This window comes from Harpegnathos saltator, unplaced genomic scaffold, assembly GCF_003227715.2.
Source record: "Harpegnathos saltator strain DR-91 unplaced genomic scaffold, Hsal_v8.6 scaffold33, whole genome shotgun sequence".
Classification (NCBI taxonomy): Eukaryota; Metazoa; Arthropoda; class Insecta; order Hymenoptera; family Formicidae; genus Harpegnathos; species Harpegnathos saltator.
The window spans coordinates 1,434,517-1,450,569 of record NW_020230128.1 but is presented as its reverse complement, the minus strand read 5'-3'; the positions used below and the strand labels follow the sequence as shown (position 1 = coordinate 1,450,569).

At 49.8% G+C, this 16,053-nt stretch overlaps 1 protein-coding gene across 1 annotated transcript; it reads left to right on the top strand.

Moving 5' to 3' along the window:
- The first annotated feature begins 12,648 nt into the window (after nt 1–12,648).
- On the top strand, nt 12,649–15,307 carry emc (Basic helix-loop-helix domain-containing extra-macrochaetae). Its single transcript, XM_011143127.3, has one exon. The coding sequence runs from the start codon at nt 13,433–13,435 to the stop codon at nt 13,856–13,858; it is 426 nt and encodes a 141-aa protein (XP_011141429.2). The 5' UTR covers nt 12,649–13,432; the 3' UTR covers nt 13,859–15,307.
- The last annotated feature ends 746 nt before the right edge of the window (nt 15,308–16,053 follow it).

Genomic DNA, 16,053 nt, shown 5'->3' with positions numbered 1-16,053 from the left:
GACAGAGAAAGAGAGAGAGAGGGAAAGACATCTCTGGTTAAAATGGAACGGGTAATAATGGAACGAACGTGCGGAACAAAGAAAGACGATGGAGGAAAAACGACAGAGACACATCGCCACAGGTCGCCACGCACTTCGCGCCACGAAACACGCGGTCACTCTCGTATTTCTGAAAGAAAAAGAATCAGAGGAGAACGAAAGAGAGAGAGAGAGAGAGAGAAAAAGAAAAAAGATCGAAGAAGAAGAAGAAGAAAAACCAGTGTCAGAGAGACAGAGAGAAGGAGGAAGGAGAAGGGAGAACAGAGAGAGAGAGAGAGAGAGAGAGAGAGAGAGAGCGAGACGAGCCGCGCTCGGCGAGGCAAAGACGAAGAACGCCGCGCGTCCGAGGGGACGAGGTCGAGCGAGCGAGCGAGCGAGCAAAAGAGAGAGAGAAGGAGCGAGGCGAGCAAGTGGTTGCGGACGCGACGAGGACGGAGAAGCAAGGAGCGGCGGGACGCGCAACGAATCGGAGAAGGACGACGAGATTGGGTTATGTCGGAGGCGCCGTGATTCAACCGAACGCGCAGGTGTGCCGCAGACTGGCCGGCGCCTCTGAGGAATGCAGGCCTCCGCTCCCGCGCCCGTCCTGCCAGTCGGCCGGGCTGGGTCTCTCCCCGTTCCTCTCTCGCTCTCTGCCGTCTCTCCTCTCTGCCCCCACTGCCCGCCGCCCTGCACACCTCCCTGTTCGTTTCTCTCGGTACCCAACCCCCTACGAGAGTCCCACCGTAGCGACTTCGTCGTCGTCTACCACTACCATCGCCAATTACGGCACGCAAGCGCAAGTGCGGACGCACGGGCACGTTTGACGTTTGCGTGCACGTGTGTGTGTCTGTATGTGTGCTGCGCGTCTGATGCATAGTGTGCACGTGGAACGTGAGTATAGATGTATATGTATGTATAATATGTAAACACGTTTGTGTGCACGGTATGTATATATGCGCTCCTCGACGACGACGCTACGTCACGTCCTCTCACGGCAATCAGTGCAGCTGGCCACCAACGCGTTCCCACGGGGCCAAACCGACCAGGCCAGCTAGCTTCGGTCACCTTTGCGAGCGCGCCTCTTACCTGTCTCTCACTCTTTCTCTTTTTCTTGATCTTTCTCCCGCTTCTCTTCCTCCTCACCGCCGCGGCCGTCGCGCCGCCGCTGCTATCGCCGCCTCCGCCGCCGCCGCCGCCGCCGCCGCCGCCGCCGCCGCCGCCGCTGCTGCTGCTGTGAGTGCGCGAGCCGTTTCCTCCTTCTTTTTTCACCCCCGTCCTTTCTTCTTGTCCGCTCCTTTATATATCTTCCCGCGTTACTTCGTGAAGATTACCTTGTGCCCGCGGGCGAGATTTCAATACCTGCGGGAATCAGTACCTCGAAACAGCGCCCGAGAGCGCGCGAGAGCTTTATCGATGCGAGCTTGTTAAAATATTGTATCCGCACCTCGCGGTAACGAAGACGGACCAGGATGTCCGCTTCTTTGATTTTTCAGACACGAAGGTCTTGGTATTTGTGAATGAATCATTGACCGAATAGTATCTTAAAGATAGAAGGACGAAATTTATACGGTTGAAAAAATATCCAAGATTTGGACTGCCAGTTCAGGGATTCCGAATTCCACGTACGGCTCCTGTAATCGTGGAAAGTGAAGAAAAGAACATCGGGGAGTGTACTTTTTCTTCCGAGGTACAGATATCACTCATGAATAAAAAAAACACGGAAGATACCAGAGAAGTCAGAGAAACTGAATATCGTAATTGATAAGTGGGAACCTTCGAAACGATCTCGAAGGAACAGAGAAACCTTTGTACTTGATACTGTCTCTCACGAGTCAGACGAAGAGCGGTTTCGAATAACTCTCTTAGCGATGACTGGCGCATTTCTGGACTTTTTCACGACTCGTCTAGTTTTGGAACACGAGCGGCGGTAAAGAGTTATGGTGACAAGGGTTACGGGAGTAAGTACGGCCGTAATCGATAAGGGAGCGGTTATTCGTCTCAGGCGCATCTCAGCGTGAAACAATGTTCGCCACTTTAAAGTTGGATGTGTTTCCTTTTTTTTCCAATAGCTCCGTACGATCGCCTTAGAGGCGCGTCGCGGCCATATTTTTCCCTTCGAATGTTCCAATGTCTCAATCCTTTCTTTGATATCTCGAAATTACGAGGGGAAAAAATGAATGACGAAAAGGAATTATTCAAAGCTCAGAGTTGTTTGTGCGGGTCGTATTTGGATCGGGCTCACTGCATTTGCGTATTCCGAGGCGACTTTAACATATTTCGCGGCACGCTCCCGTTATCTGCAGTTCGCCGATCTCACGTCGTGTTTGCCAAAAACCATGCATATGAATTAATAACGCGCGCATTGTCGCCGAGCTTAGATCGAGACTTTGATCTTGCGACTTTCGATAACAATGTTCCACGCGGTATGCGGTTAGGTATGCGAGGCAGTTGATGAATTTTTCTTTTACCTTCGCCTGGAATCTGGAATACCACGAAATACGATTAATATCTCGTATGGAGCTGGACACAACTTTTTAGAGGTCGACAAAAATCTTTTCTCTCTCTCTGCCCGCTACAGTCCGATCTGTTATTCCTTTTTCGATCTTTCGGCGCATTGCAATAGGTTTCAAACAATTATTTGTCACATCCCTAAATTACAAGGACCTGCTGTTTCTTCATTTTACGATACTAAAAGTCTTCCACTTTAAAGAGCGGGATACGATCGAGCCGAAAGCAACTTTCCGATTGTGAAATGCCGACGTGAAGTTTGCAAAGTTTTGCGACGAGAAATATAGGAAATGGATATCGGCACGTCTCTCTCTCTCTCTCTCTCTCTCTCTCTCTCTCTCTCTCTCTCTCTCTCTCTCTCTCTCTCTCTCTCTCTCTCTCTCTCTCGCTTGCTCTCTCTCTCAACTTTCAAGCTATCACAATCCGGTGTTCAACTTCGAGAGTCATTAAGTCACTCCCGCACGCGCGTGTACCGCTCGAAGTTTCTCACCTTGCGCGAAACATTCTTTGCGGCGTGTACGCGGCGTGGAATTCCAGACGGCCGCTTCCTGTGAAAGTTGCGAAATAGGCGGATAACACCGGTCTCTGAGGACGCACGGTGCGTTCTGGATTGCGGCCACGACGACGGTGATGACGGTGACGGTGACGGCGACGGCGACGACAACGAGAACAAACGACGGCGCACCTCGGCGGGAAGCAGGTCAAGACGTTTCTTGGCCCGTTAATGACACGCCGCAGAGTCCTCGGAGCGCACCGCCGCGCCGCCGGTCCGCCGTGTGCTCCGAGGACTCCGGGATATTTTAAAAACGGATGACGAGGTAGTATTTTCGCGGTGCGAGAGCCGTTTGTACAGCTGCGCAAATACTGGATCCGTCGCGCGTCTCTACACGGCCCGTGATTTCAGTCTTCGGGTCGAGCTCCGTTTTGCCATTTGCAGTTTCATCGGCCGGCCCCGTCGAACGGGGCGCGCTGTCATGACCGCACACCGCCAATTTTTCACCTCTCGCACAGCTCGTACGTTTTTATCCCGTGAACTTTTGTTATCGTCTCCGTTAGTTATAATTTCGCGGTCAAACTGGTTCCTCTAACAACGTCGCTTCACCCACCCGCCTTATCACCTGCGACTAACATAGCACCAACGCGATGGCCCCCTAACCGCTGTCGGAAGAGAGTCAAAGGAGGTACCAAAAATAATTTTATCTCAACTTACACATACACGCGCACGCACAAAATCGTCATCCGCCTCCGCGCAATCATCTCGATTGTTCCCAAACCGTCGTGTCTCTTTGTACCTCGTGTGTCCAAAACGCCCACGACGAGGGTGGCTTCTCCCCTCGGAGGCGCGCTGTATTGAGGTCCGGCTGTACTCGCAATTAGCGTCGCGGTACTCCATTTAACGAACGTAGGCAGGCGGATGGATATAATGAGAAAGAAGGAGCGAGACGAAAGCGTTAAAACGGGAGAAAGAGCGCGCGCGCGAAACGAGATAAGTGTGAGCGTATAGTTATAGCTGCCGTATCTACCTCTTCTCCTCGCCAACCCCCCTGCCCGGCCCCCTTCCTGCTACGATGTTACAGTCTTGTAGGCAGTCGCGGGGCTCGGGCTCGGGAGAGTCGCCCCACAGCTAACACGTGCAAGGCGCACGTGCACTCCGAGAGACCACTCTAGCCGCTGGCGCACAATCATCGGATGCCAAGATACACTCCACGGAATAATTTTCGATGGGGCACTCCCATGTCTCTTCCTCCTTCTCTCCCTCTTTCTCTGCCGTCGGAGTGACGGCAGAGTGCTTGAAAAAAAAATCCGTCCGCGAAGGCGAACCAGTGCCGATTCTCCTCGTCGATTCGGAGCGATCGCGATAAATAATCGCGCCCGGGTGTGTCCTTCGAATTCGTAAAACCCGACGGGTCCCGATTAATGACGTCACGAAGATATGGCTTCTGATCTTTTTCTTTGCTTCTTTCCTCGAGAAACCGGATCTCCCCGAGATGTAAAAATGGGAATGGAAGATCAGAGAAATCGCTGTACGGCTGATCCCTTCTGCATCGCGGCGCTTCGAGGTCGCTTCGCTGCTCGCGCAATTTGAGATTTATTATAAGAATATACGAAAAATATGAATCTCGTGAAATTGAAGAGGGTCAGTTTATATATATATATATATGTGTGTGTGTAAATATATATATATTATACATATATATATATATGTATATATATATGTATATCAGCCCGATTTCTCGCGTATTGTTGAAGCGCTATTCGAGTCCCTCCGTTGTTGCATCCGTCCTGACGAGTTTGATTGCGTCATAACAGAAGAATTGTTCCTACTTATCTGATCTCATTTATCGTTTCGACCGGTCTACAATCGAGATAATCGTGTTTTCATCGAAGTGGCAGCTTGTTTACGCGCGTGGCTACGTACAGCTGCACTCTGACGATACACGTGCGCATCAATTGATAAGTCGCCACGAGAAGAAAGAACGTAGCTCGCACGGAATGCAGCGCAAACGATGGAATAGATTCTCACGCGCGACGCGCGCTCGTATTTTAAGGAGCGCTCTCCTCATCTCGCGTGGCAAGATCTTGTATATTTTATTCGCGAGTTAACGTCTCCCCGTACGAGAGCGGAACTACGGAAGCGTGGTCGATGATATAAGGACGCGGCCGGATTAGCTTGATCCCGGCATTAGCTCGCGGCCGTTCGCGGCTTTCCTCGCGATTTTCCGCACGGCGCGGCGCGGCGCGGCGTGGCGCGGCGCTTCGCAAATTTATTCGTGAGAGTGTACGGCGTGCGTGTGTGCACAGAGAGGTGAGTACCTACGCAGGCTATCTCACGACGGATACGACGCAGCAGGAAGCGCACGATTACGGGCTCACTTTGGCCGTGCTACGTTCTCGGCGCGCTGCATGTGCAGCAGCTGCGCGGAGATGCACCGCCGCCGCAGTTTCCACCGACCGGTCGCAATCTCTCGTCGTCGTCGTCGTCGTCGTCGTCGTCGTTGTCGTCGTCGTCGTGGTCGTCGTCAGACCAATTTCGAGAACGGGATTCGACGACGGGGCAAAAGCGCGCTAATTATAGGTCTCTCCTCTTTCTTTGCGTACCGCGAGCGCGACAAATCGCGCTCTCGACAGAATGCTCGAACACTAGTCACCGAAGACACACGCCGATAAACACTGACAGGTATATCGAGACGTCGGTAGTTTCGCAATTGTATCCGGCTGACTGACCGAGGGAATTTTTTCCCCCATTTTATTGGCGCTGAACATACGAATATACGTATATCCGGCGGATTTCACACTTGAAAGCCGGAATTTATTTTGCTGCATTCTGTAGCGGGGTTTTCTTTTTTCTTCTTTTTCTTCACGTGTCCTGAAGCAGATTCCAGGACTAAGGATGCTGACTGCAGAATTTCCCTTACAGTGCTATCATCCAGGATCCAAAGTTTTTACGGATAATAACGTAGAATCTAAAATCTCGGAGATCCGTATAAAATAACGGCGCGGTATATTTTGCTCAGAGAGATAAATTGGAAATTGATATAAAATTATACGACACACACGCGCCTTCTACACGTGTGTTGAATTACACAATTGCAGGCTTCATTCATTCGATACGTCATATTTATCGACGACACGGATCGTGGTCGATAAAATAAATGCGATTTCTCACAAGTTGACTCTCGCAGGTGATAAATCCTCGCTTATCAGTTACGTGGAAATAATTCGAGAAAACGATGCCGAACGTCGATAATCCCTCAGTTATCTCTCAGGGTGCGGTAGGCCTTTTCGGTGCGTCTGAACCGAGAGCATTAAGCCGATAATGTTAAGGCCACGTCTCTTATCCGTACGAGCGCGATAAGGGCTCGGATGTGGTGAAGAATCGTGGAATTCGTCGGCTTCAGTGCAAGATGAGTGCGACCGAACACCTGGACGTTCGATTTGGCCGAGTCACTTCCTTCGATGATTCATGCAAGACGAACTCGAGAATGGGCACGTGTAACTTGAGGTTTCTAGCCCGCGGTTCAAAGTTACCTTCCGCCACTAATCGAGTCCCGAACACCTGGGTACACCGCGATAACAAACAGTCTCGCTTGATTGAGGATAACGAGCGGTCAAATGGCCACTTCGTATATCAAATTCGAAAAGATTCGAGATCCTTCTTGAAGATCCACCGAATTGGTGAATTACTCCTCCAATTTAATTCTTTGCGCTCGAAAGCTGCGACATAGTCGTCGGAACGACGGCCAGGAATTAACGTGTCGTCGAGCCGAATCCCTAAAACTAACCAGCAAAACTGTATTTTTCTGTTTCAGGATCTGGATGCAGGATCTGGAGGACGCGGCCGGCGACTTCGAGATCGACAGTATCCACATGGTGAGTAGAAGAGATTCCGGGATAAAAATGCCAGGTGATCAGGGTCAGCTTTTCAGACATCGTGAGAACCGATGCCACTTACATCGCATGTAGATCCTCGCGTACTCCATTTTTTGTTTACGTACAGATTCACGCGAGGACTCCTGATCTCCGATTCCTGCGAAGCTTAAGCAGGATGGATGATAGACACATTGGGAGAAACTGTCGCTGTCGAGAAAAGCTCTCGCGTACGAACATTCAGCGAAGATTCAGGGAGTCTCGGGACACAATGCCGGCGAATCGAGCTGATCGGTCACGCGGATAATTAACATTTCCGACGCTAATTGAGCGGTCTTACCGGCGATACGGCCGAAGCCGTAACTCACACACCGTCGGTACCGGCTCTCTCTCTCTCTCTCTCTCTCTCTCTCTCTTTCTCGCGAGATCTCAATGAAAAGTATCAGTAAACTCTCTATCGCTGCAGCGGCGGCGATAGCGTGTGGCCGCGCGCGGCGGTTTCCTCAGTTTATTTATTCCCGGGTCAAGGGAACTCCATTTCTTAAACACGGGGGTCAAGGAGTCAATGAGATCCGGTTGCTCAGGTATGTAACCGCGCAAGTGCCCGCGAGTCTCTCACGGGCGTCTCTCTCGTTCGCTTTTATTCCCTGTAATTTTCCACGGGATCCTCCTCTCTCGCGCGAGAGATGGAACACCTCGCCGACGGTCATTGCGAAATTATGCGTCGAGATGTGTCACCGCCGTCGCCGAACCCCACCGCCGTGTTCCGAATAACGTACGAACGTACGAACGCGATTTTCCTTCTCGACCGCGCGCAAACGCATCGATAATCTCCGTCTCGACGTAGTCGCGACTGATCTCTCTTGACATCGCGACTGACCTCCATTGATCGATCGTTCGAAAGCACAACCGGAGCTCAAGCAATCTCGAAGATACCGTAAATAATGTAACTCCTGACGCTTGTCATATATTTTTCGTCTGTTCTCATCTCGGCTCATCAACTCGCCGTTGGCACCGCGCGTCTTCTTCGCGTCTGTACGCGTGATCGGTTACGCTTTATAAATAAATTAACGAAAGACGCGTCGCGCCGGCTTTTTCACAGCGCCGGTCAACGCGGTGATTGCGCCACGGCGATAGACGGGCGATTATCGATATCGTCGACGTGTGAAAAGAACCATACGTATTATCGAACACAAGAAAGTATGTCGCTTGGTAGAATGACGTTTCTCTCTCTCTCTCTCTCTCTCTCTCTCGCGCGCGCGCACTTAATACTGGACAAATAAGTCGGCGGGTTTCCCGCGAGATAGCTTGTTTCGCCCGATGGATTTTCTTTGAAGCGGCTCGAGTATCGAGTGGATTGAGGAAGTGATAAACGTCACGTTTTCCGTTTACTTTGACCCCACTGTCGTCTATAAAAGACTCGCGTAAACGAGAACGCGGCTGAAAGAGCGTGTCCGCTGTGAGACAAGCGCACACTCGCGTGTCCGTTTCTTTCGGCTGCATTTTCCCGCATTCGCCGCCTTTGAAGTGAAACGTGTTTGCGCTGGAGCTTTTCGAGAGGGGAAAACTTCTCGAAAATCGCCAAGCGAAAGTAACACAGAACCCGAGAGCTCGAGAGAGGAAAAGGGTGTCTCTGTAAACGGTGTAGTTCGCGGGGGAATATAATTCGGGGATCATGAGATCTCGTCACAGTTTCGAGTTCCGACTCATCGAACACCTGGTGTTTTCCAACAGAAATGCACTTTCTAAGCGGCGGCGGGGGGGAGGGGAGGAAGGAAGGCAGCAACCTGCTGAGCGAAACGTGACGTTCTGTCCGTTGTCATTCCGACAGGGAGAGCCTCTTCTAAGCCGCCGCTGAATCGCTTTGACGTCCGCGGAACGGCGAAACGCGCATGATCGTCGATCATGAATTTCGCTACATCGTAACTACGTCTTGCGCAATTATAATTGTAACCGCTTTATATGGTAAATATAGCGGTTTATTTCTGGCGGCGCGAGAGGGTCGACTTATCGCACCGCTGACGCGCGCAATCGCCGATGATTGTTCGCGAGTACTTCGTCGTAGCTTCAGCGCAGCTCTCGCGCAGCTGCGGCGAGAATCGCGCGGGGGGAAGCACCGGCGGGCACTTGTCAATGATTCCGCGGGTCTACCCCGCTGCCCTCAATTATTTCATAGGCCGCTCGTTTCCTCGGACGAGAGCGTGCCGGAGCGTCGTCGCCTGGAAATTCTACGGAGCGTGTCGCCGCTACGCCAGCCTGCTCTCTCCTCTCCTATCGAGGACCTCACCTCCTTTTCTTTTCCTCTGCGTCTCTTTCTTTTTCCCTCCCTCCCTTCCTCGTCTGCTTTTTCACCTCGTGACGCACCGTCATATCGTCGGGTGGGTTTTTGCCCTGACCGGTAACGAGACTCCGCGCAAATGCTAAGCGCGAGCAAACGCCAATCTGGCGGAATAGGCGATTAGAAAAAAAATACGGTATAATCAGAAGCATAACGTCGCCACCTCGAACGCAAACGAACTCGAACGAGTTATTCGCGCTGAGGTAACTCACCGGTCTGGTATTATTTTCGCATGGTGGTTCGAACATGGCCGATCGAGCGATGCGGTCTGGCTCTGCAAAGCTGTCAAAAAACAATGGAATCGGTGATGCCAAGAACAGACATTTCACTTCCTTCGAGAACATGACAGGACTTATGAAATACGTAATAATTAAAAGCAGCAAGGTGAGCACGCGGCATCTTTGACAACTGCTCGGCGGTGTTTCTTGCGTGATTCACCACGCCGCACAGTGTTACAGAAATCGCTAAACGTGGCCGAAATAGGAAAAAATAAAAAGCGAAATTTTCGGCTCCCATTTTCAATATATTTTCTAAAAGGTCCAAATTAATAAGTTGTAACATTTTGATGAAATCCAATTGTATCACGAAGATAAGCGAATTCAAATGTACACGTGATGCGAAGTACAGAATAGCTAGGTTATAACCCTCCAAATGATATAACTGATTTTGCGTTGAAACAATTTTTTATCATGAAGATGATGTTCCCTGTCTAATATCTCATCTGTGTAGTTTTATTTCCAATAAAGAGTATATTAGAAAGTTATAAGTATATACAATAAAAATTAGATTTACAGGACTCACTTTTAATATATAATTAATCACTTATATCGTGATATCTAAAAAATGCATTATTTCGCACCATGTTGTAACTTTGTGAAAATAAAGATAAAATATTTATTAATCCTTACGCAAAGGTAGAAAGAGCGATATCCAGCGCTTACAAAAATATGATAAATTTAATGAGCAGAGTTTGACATTCAGTGCGCTTACGGTCAGACGCTGTCTACTGCAGGTAATATTGTTCAACACAAAAATTATATCCTCTGTCAAAATTCTTTATTCTAGTTAATTTTGCTAATGTTAACTACGAATATAATAATTAACAATAATGTTTAAGCTCTAATTAAATAATGTAGTAAACAATAGTAAAAATAAAGATTGTAGAGATATGAGAGAGTATCATACAAGAAAAAACTCGAGAATTGCGACGAATGAAGCTTTATTTAAAAGATTTCTTCTTTCCTCAGATCCCATCATTTTGTCTTTAAAAAAAGTTTCAGATAAAAAAGCCGATCCCTTCCCTAAAAAAGTTATTGAATTGCAAATCCAGTTGTAGCAAATATAGTTTGCTACAACGATGAATAGTTATATTAAATATTTTGTTTAGTTAATAGTTATATGAAGTAAAAAGCAGAAGATAAAAACTAAAAAAGAAAATAAAAAACAAAAAAATAAAAAAGCAAAAAGAAAATAAAAAAAACAAAAAATAAAAAATAAAATAATAAAATTAGAAAACATGTTATTTTAGTGATAAAGTACTAGTATTTATAATATAGTATGCTTTTCATTCAACTATAGTACATTATAGCGACAATTGATTCATGGCCACTATTTGGAGGTTTCGCAACATTGTGGCGCCGCTAGGAGGCGAACAAGGCAAAATCGCGCATTTGTGAGAGGACAATTTGCAGATTCCCTGCGATCGATATCCTTCGGAGAACTGAATAACAATGTGACCGCTCGTATTATTTTTACTTGACATACGAACGTAAAGGCGATAAATTAGCAAGAAAGACGATCTTGCAGGGAAAGACGAGAAATCCATATCTAACACCGTCGAGAGGGAGCTCCCCCTCAGTCTGTGCAAAATCGGCTACGGGCGAACTAAACAACTCGCGTAAATCACAGCAATTCTCCGCTCCTAGCGATACTTACGACTCTCCACTGTCTGTCGCGAGTGAAAATTTGATTATCTTTTTATCGACTAAAAGTATAGCCGCGAAAAACAGCTGTTTTCTCTCGCTCTCGTTCTCTCCTTCCCGCTGCTCTCTCCTTCTCTCTTTCTTTCTGTCGTTCCGTCAACGATTGTTCCCTCCTTCACGCCGTGAAGGAGAGAACGACGAACACGTTGTCGCGACAATGGTTTATCGCGGAACGATTTGCCGCGAGGCCTCTCTGTGTAGCCGTATAAAGCGTATCCCACAGCCCGAAATAGACGCATTTACAAACTTACAATCGTGTTCCCATGTGATTGCGGTGGCTCTCCGAGCCATCCGTAAACAAGCGCGAGCGCTCGCGCGGATTTACTCGCGCAACGTAGCGCGCGACTTGGCCGCTGCAGAAAATTGCAGCCGGAATCATGGTGCACAGGTTAGCGAACGATCGCCGTACATCGAGCGTAAGTCTCGGCTGGTGGTGGTGGTGGTGGTGGTGGTGGTGATGGTAGTGGTGGTGGTGGTGGTGGTGGTGGTGGTGATGGTGGTGGTGGGTCTCTCTGCGTTACGGTGTTAGTGACGATGTCTACGTGGTGGTTGTGGCCGTGATGGCTAGTGGCTGGCGCCGCCGGACGTTCAACAATGGTCGCTCTCCCCTTGCCCTCCTACCTTTACACTCCCTTCGTGTTCCACCGACGCCGCCAGTCGCATAGTCGTCAAACACCCCCGACTACTGACAGCTTCGAACTGGATCTCGTCGCGAGATTTGTTCGCACGCTCCGGCTCCGCCGGTCCTCCGGTGCTCTCGACCTTGTTTCATCATTCAATCATTTTATTCTCTGCTAATCACGTTCGTGTCGCGCTTCTCGTTCGATGGTTATAAAGATTTCACTCTAGTCGCGATCGTCTTCGTGGTCTTCCTGCGGTTTATACGACTGCTGGGCGATCCATCGTGTAATTACAGTCGAATTTATTATATTTTAATAACGTTTCTTCCTCTGCTTTCCGCATCGGCGCCATTTTGCGGCTACGACAAGCTCATACCAGAGAATCTTGTTGTTTTTAACAGGAAATCACGAATGATGCATTTGCATATATTTATTCTCGGCAGCACTCGTCGGTTTTATCTATATCTCGCATTTCTTTCTACATGAAATTAACGATAAAGGACGATAGGCAGGTTGTTTGCTCAAATACTACTACTACTACTTGGGATGGTACATACATAACATTTTAAAAGGACGTATAACCCACGTCTGATCGAGAGTGCTGTCCGCGTTAGAACGGGGAAATAATAAATCCCAACCGATCGCGTATCAATCGAGCGAGGGAAGCGAAAATGGGTCGCGATGGCCGGACTCGCGCGACGCTCGAGTCCATCGCTACGCGCCACTCAGGCAGCGATTGCGCCGTACGAATGGTGGGAGCGTCTCAGGGGTACGCGCGGAGAGGGACTCGGGAAGGCTATAAAAGGTCGCAGGTGAGGGGCGGAGGCCAGTCGGCTTCGATCCGTCAAACGATTATCTGTGGTTCGTTGGTCGATCCTGCAGTCAATCCGCACTACGTTTTCGCACCGTTCGCACTTAATCATCGACCAGTAGTTGTCCGTACGACGCACGTACGGACGGTGTACCTTCTTCTGGGCCGAGGATGCGACTAGTTAGTGCGACGAATTGCTCGTGATAGAGCGCTCGACGAGTACGTTTACCTGTGACGCACGTGATACTCAGCCTGCTCCGTACGATCGAAGCAAAACGGAAGGAAACAATACTTACCTACCTACCTACACACTCAATTCACAGAGAAGACAGGTAGAGGGATTGTTTGTGCATCCGCTCGTCACTCTCGTACCTCTTCGCCTACCGCTACCACTACCGCTCTCGCTCCTTCTCTGTCTGATAAACACTGACATCAACAGCTTCTCCACGATCGATAGGACACACACCGGATACGTGCTATTTGTGTGTGTGTGTGTGTGTGTGTGTGCGTGTACGTGTGCGTGCGTGCGTGTGTATGCGTGTGTGTGTTGTGTATGCACGCGGAATTGTCATCCGCTGAGCGATCAGGCAGCGTGTTCTCTCGCGCGAGACACATCGGGAGGGTGTCGTGAGAGAAGAACGAGACAGAACGAGAGAGAGAGAGAGAGAGAGAGAGAGAGAGAGAGAGAGAGAGACAGACAGACAGACAGACAGAGAAAAAAGCGAACGGGCCGGCCGAATTGATCATCTCGATCGCTAACTGACTCGGTGAGGTAGCCGCCGCGATGAAGGCGATGGTGGTGAGCCCGGTGGGTGGCCGAGTGCCGCCCAATCGCGGTGTTCTACACAACGGCCTGGGGATTGGCGGCACACGACGCGATCTGGAGGCCGAGGAAGTAGCCGCGTACCTGACCAAGTTGCGCTCGCTGGTGCCGGACATGCCGCGCAAAAGGAAGCTGTCAAAGCTCGAGGTGATCCAGAGGGTGATCGAGTACATCTGCGACCTGCAGACCACCCTGGAAGAGACGAACGCCGCGCAGCAGGACACGACGACGACGACGACGACGACGACAACGACAATGCAGTCGTCGAGGCAGCCGCTGGAACCCCTGCTGAACGCCGCGGTGACCACCGGCAGCACTGCCTCGACCACCAGCACGGCGACGACGACGACGTCCATCACCGCCGCCGCGACCATCGCCGAACGGTGACCTGTCGGCAGGAGCGAGCACTGAGACACAGGTCGCATGCGAGAGGTCACTCCGCTCCTCGCGGGCTGACCGCGACTCCAGCGAGATTTCGCGACGAACGGGCGCCGCTCATCTTTGAAGAAGGGTGCTCGAGTGGCCTCCCGCGGACTTGAGAACCACGACGTCGCTGACTTTCCGCGGCAAGAGAGTGTTGATCGATCGATCGTTCGACGAAGGGAAAGAGAAAAACGGTAGTCCGCTCGACGGTGTTTGCGCCCGAGACGAAGATGACGGTGATGAAGAGAAGGACGTTGACGAGGGGAAGCACGAGAGCCCGATCTCGAAGTTTCTCTTCCTGCGCGCGAGAGGAATTTGTAAATACACTTGTACATAGGCTCATCGCATTCCTCATGAGATCTCTTTCATCGGTTATATGGATCCGGCACGACCTCCCTCCCCGTCCCGCCCCCCTGTTCCTCGTCCATGTAGTCGACTCTACCGTATTCCATGTTCGGTCTCGGCCGATGTCTCACCGCCGCGAGGCCGCAACATCGTGCCTCTTTCGTGAGGCTTTCGTGTTTTGCGACAGGTGGATTGTAAGAAGGAGGACACAATGCGGGAATTTCCCATCGGTAAATAAATTAACGTTTTCCGACGAGAGATCTCGGAGTGGCGATCGCTCGGCTCGACTCTTCATCCCGCGACCAGCATCGATGTGTTGTACACTGAGACCTGTCCTGTCATCGATCACCACCGCTTTCGCGGTTTCACGTGGATGCACCGTCAAGAGGCAGAGGGCAAAAGCTCTCCCCCTTCTTTCTCTCTCTCTCTCTCTCTCTTCCCCTCCTTCTCTCAAATGTTTGTTACACTCGAATCATTACGGCGCCCCGCCCAACTGCTCGCCGATCGATCGCCTTTTCTTGCACGGTCTCTCCTTGGAAAACGCTTCGTCGTCGACAATCGGCGACAGTTGGAGCAACTTGTAGATAGCACAGAGAGAAATTCGTTTCGAGGAATCGAAAGCAGGTGTAATAGCGGTGAAACGAGAATCCGGATTCCGGAGGGAACGCATGCTCTAAATTCGCGCTTGTCCCGACGACGTTGATGCGATTCTCGCGTCTCTTGAGTCTCCTCGGCGACGTGGACAATCAAATTCACCGAGATTACTCAACTGGTCCCTTTCGATTCCCGGTTTATTTTCCATTAAGATTTCACGCTCTACTGTATCGCTAGTATCTTTGATTACTTGTATGATTATTATATCGTTATCGTAGTTTACCCTTATGTTATAATTTAGGAAAGGCTAATCCTCCCCCTCATTTTTCAGCCCGCGTGATTATTGTATATTTGCAAAGACTGAAAGGCTGTAAGTACATTATTGCGCGGGCATGATACACTCGGACACGTACACACACAACACACACGTGTACGTGTAAACACAAAATAAACGCAAAATGTGTCTATAAGTTACATCAGTGAATTTGTTTTTTACTCATGCAATATCCCACGTTGTTCCCACCATGTGTACAATTTTGAGAGTAACGAGATTCGCAATCTCGCAGTCCGACGTCTTTCTCGGTAAAGGTATAACGAAATGAAATTATCGTTGGAAATGAAAGAAATGCGACAAACGATATTGACGGTAAAAATAAATCTGTCGGAAATCTACCGGCTAGAGCTTGTTTTTTAGCATCTTTCCGGAATATTCTCCAGGATATAAATGTTCACGTCATCATTTTATTGGAAACAATAATCAAACGGTTGAATAAATCCGATCACCAGGCATTGTAGAACCGTAGACGTCGCGATTGCCTCCTCCCTCCCCCAGAAATCCCAAGGACAATGAGTCGAATTCAGCTGTCATCATTCGTGAAGCAAAAAAAAATATAGCGTTGAAAGCGAGTGAGCAGTGAACAGACGCCAGCCTGGTAGTCGTGTCTTCGGGGCTGCATCGTCGTTGTAGAGGCATAAATCCGCGAGGATTCGACGATATCGTGAACGGAAGGACAAGGGTAGCGGATAAGGGAGACTAAATAGGCGCACGTGCGCGCAACAATCTACGCACACGTGCGAAGAGGGGTGGCCGGTCGTTCGCCATCGCCATCAGTCTCGTCGGCGAAGAATGTGTGCGAACTGTACAAGGGTGACACGTCGTTCCGGTGGGGTGTAGGAGTTCGCAAAGTCCGTATTGATCGTCTTCTGGCGCGGGTCACGTG

Coding starts and splice junctions, on each gene's coding strand:
- emc (XM_011143127.3), top strand. CDS start 13,433: ATGAAGGCGATGGTGGTGAGCCCGGTGGGTGGCCGAGTGCCGCCCAAT.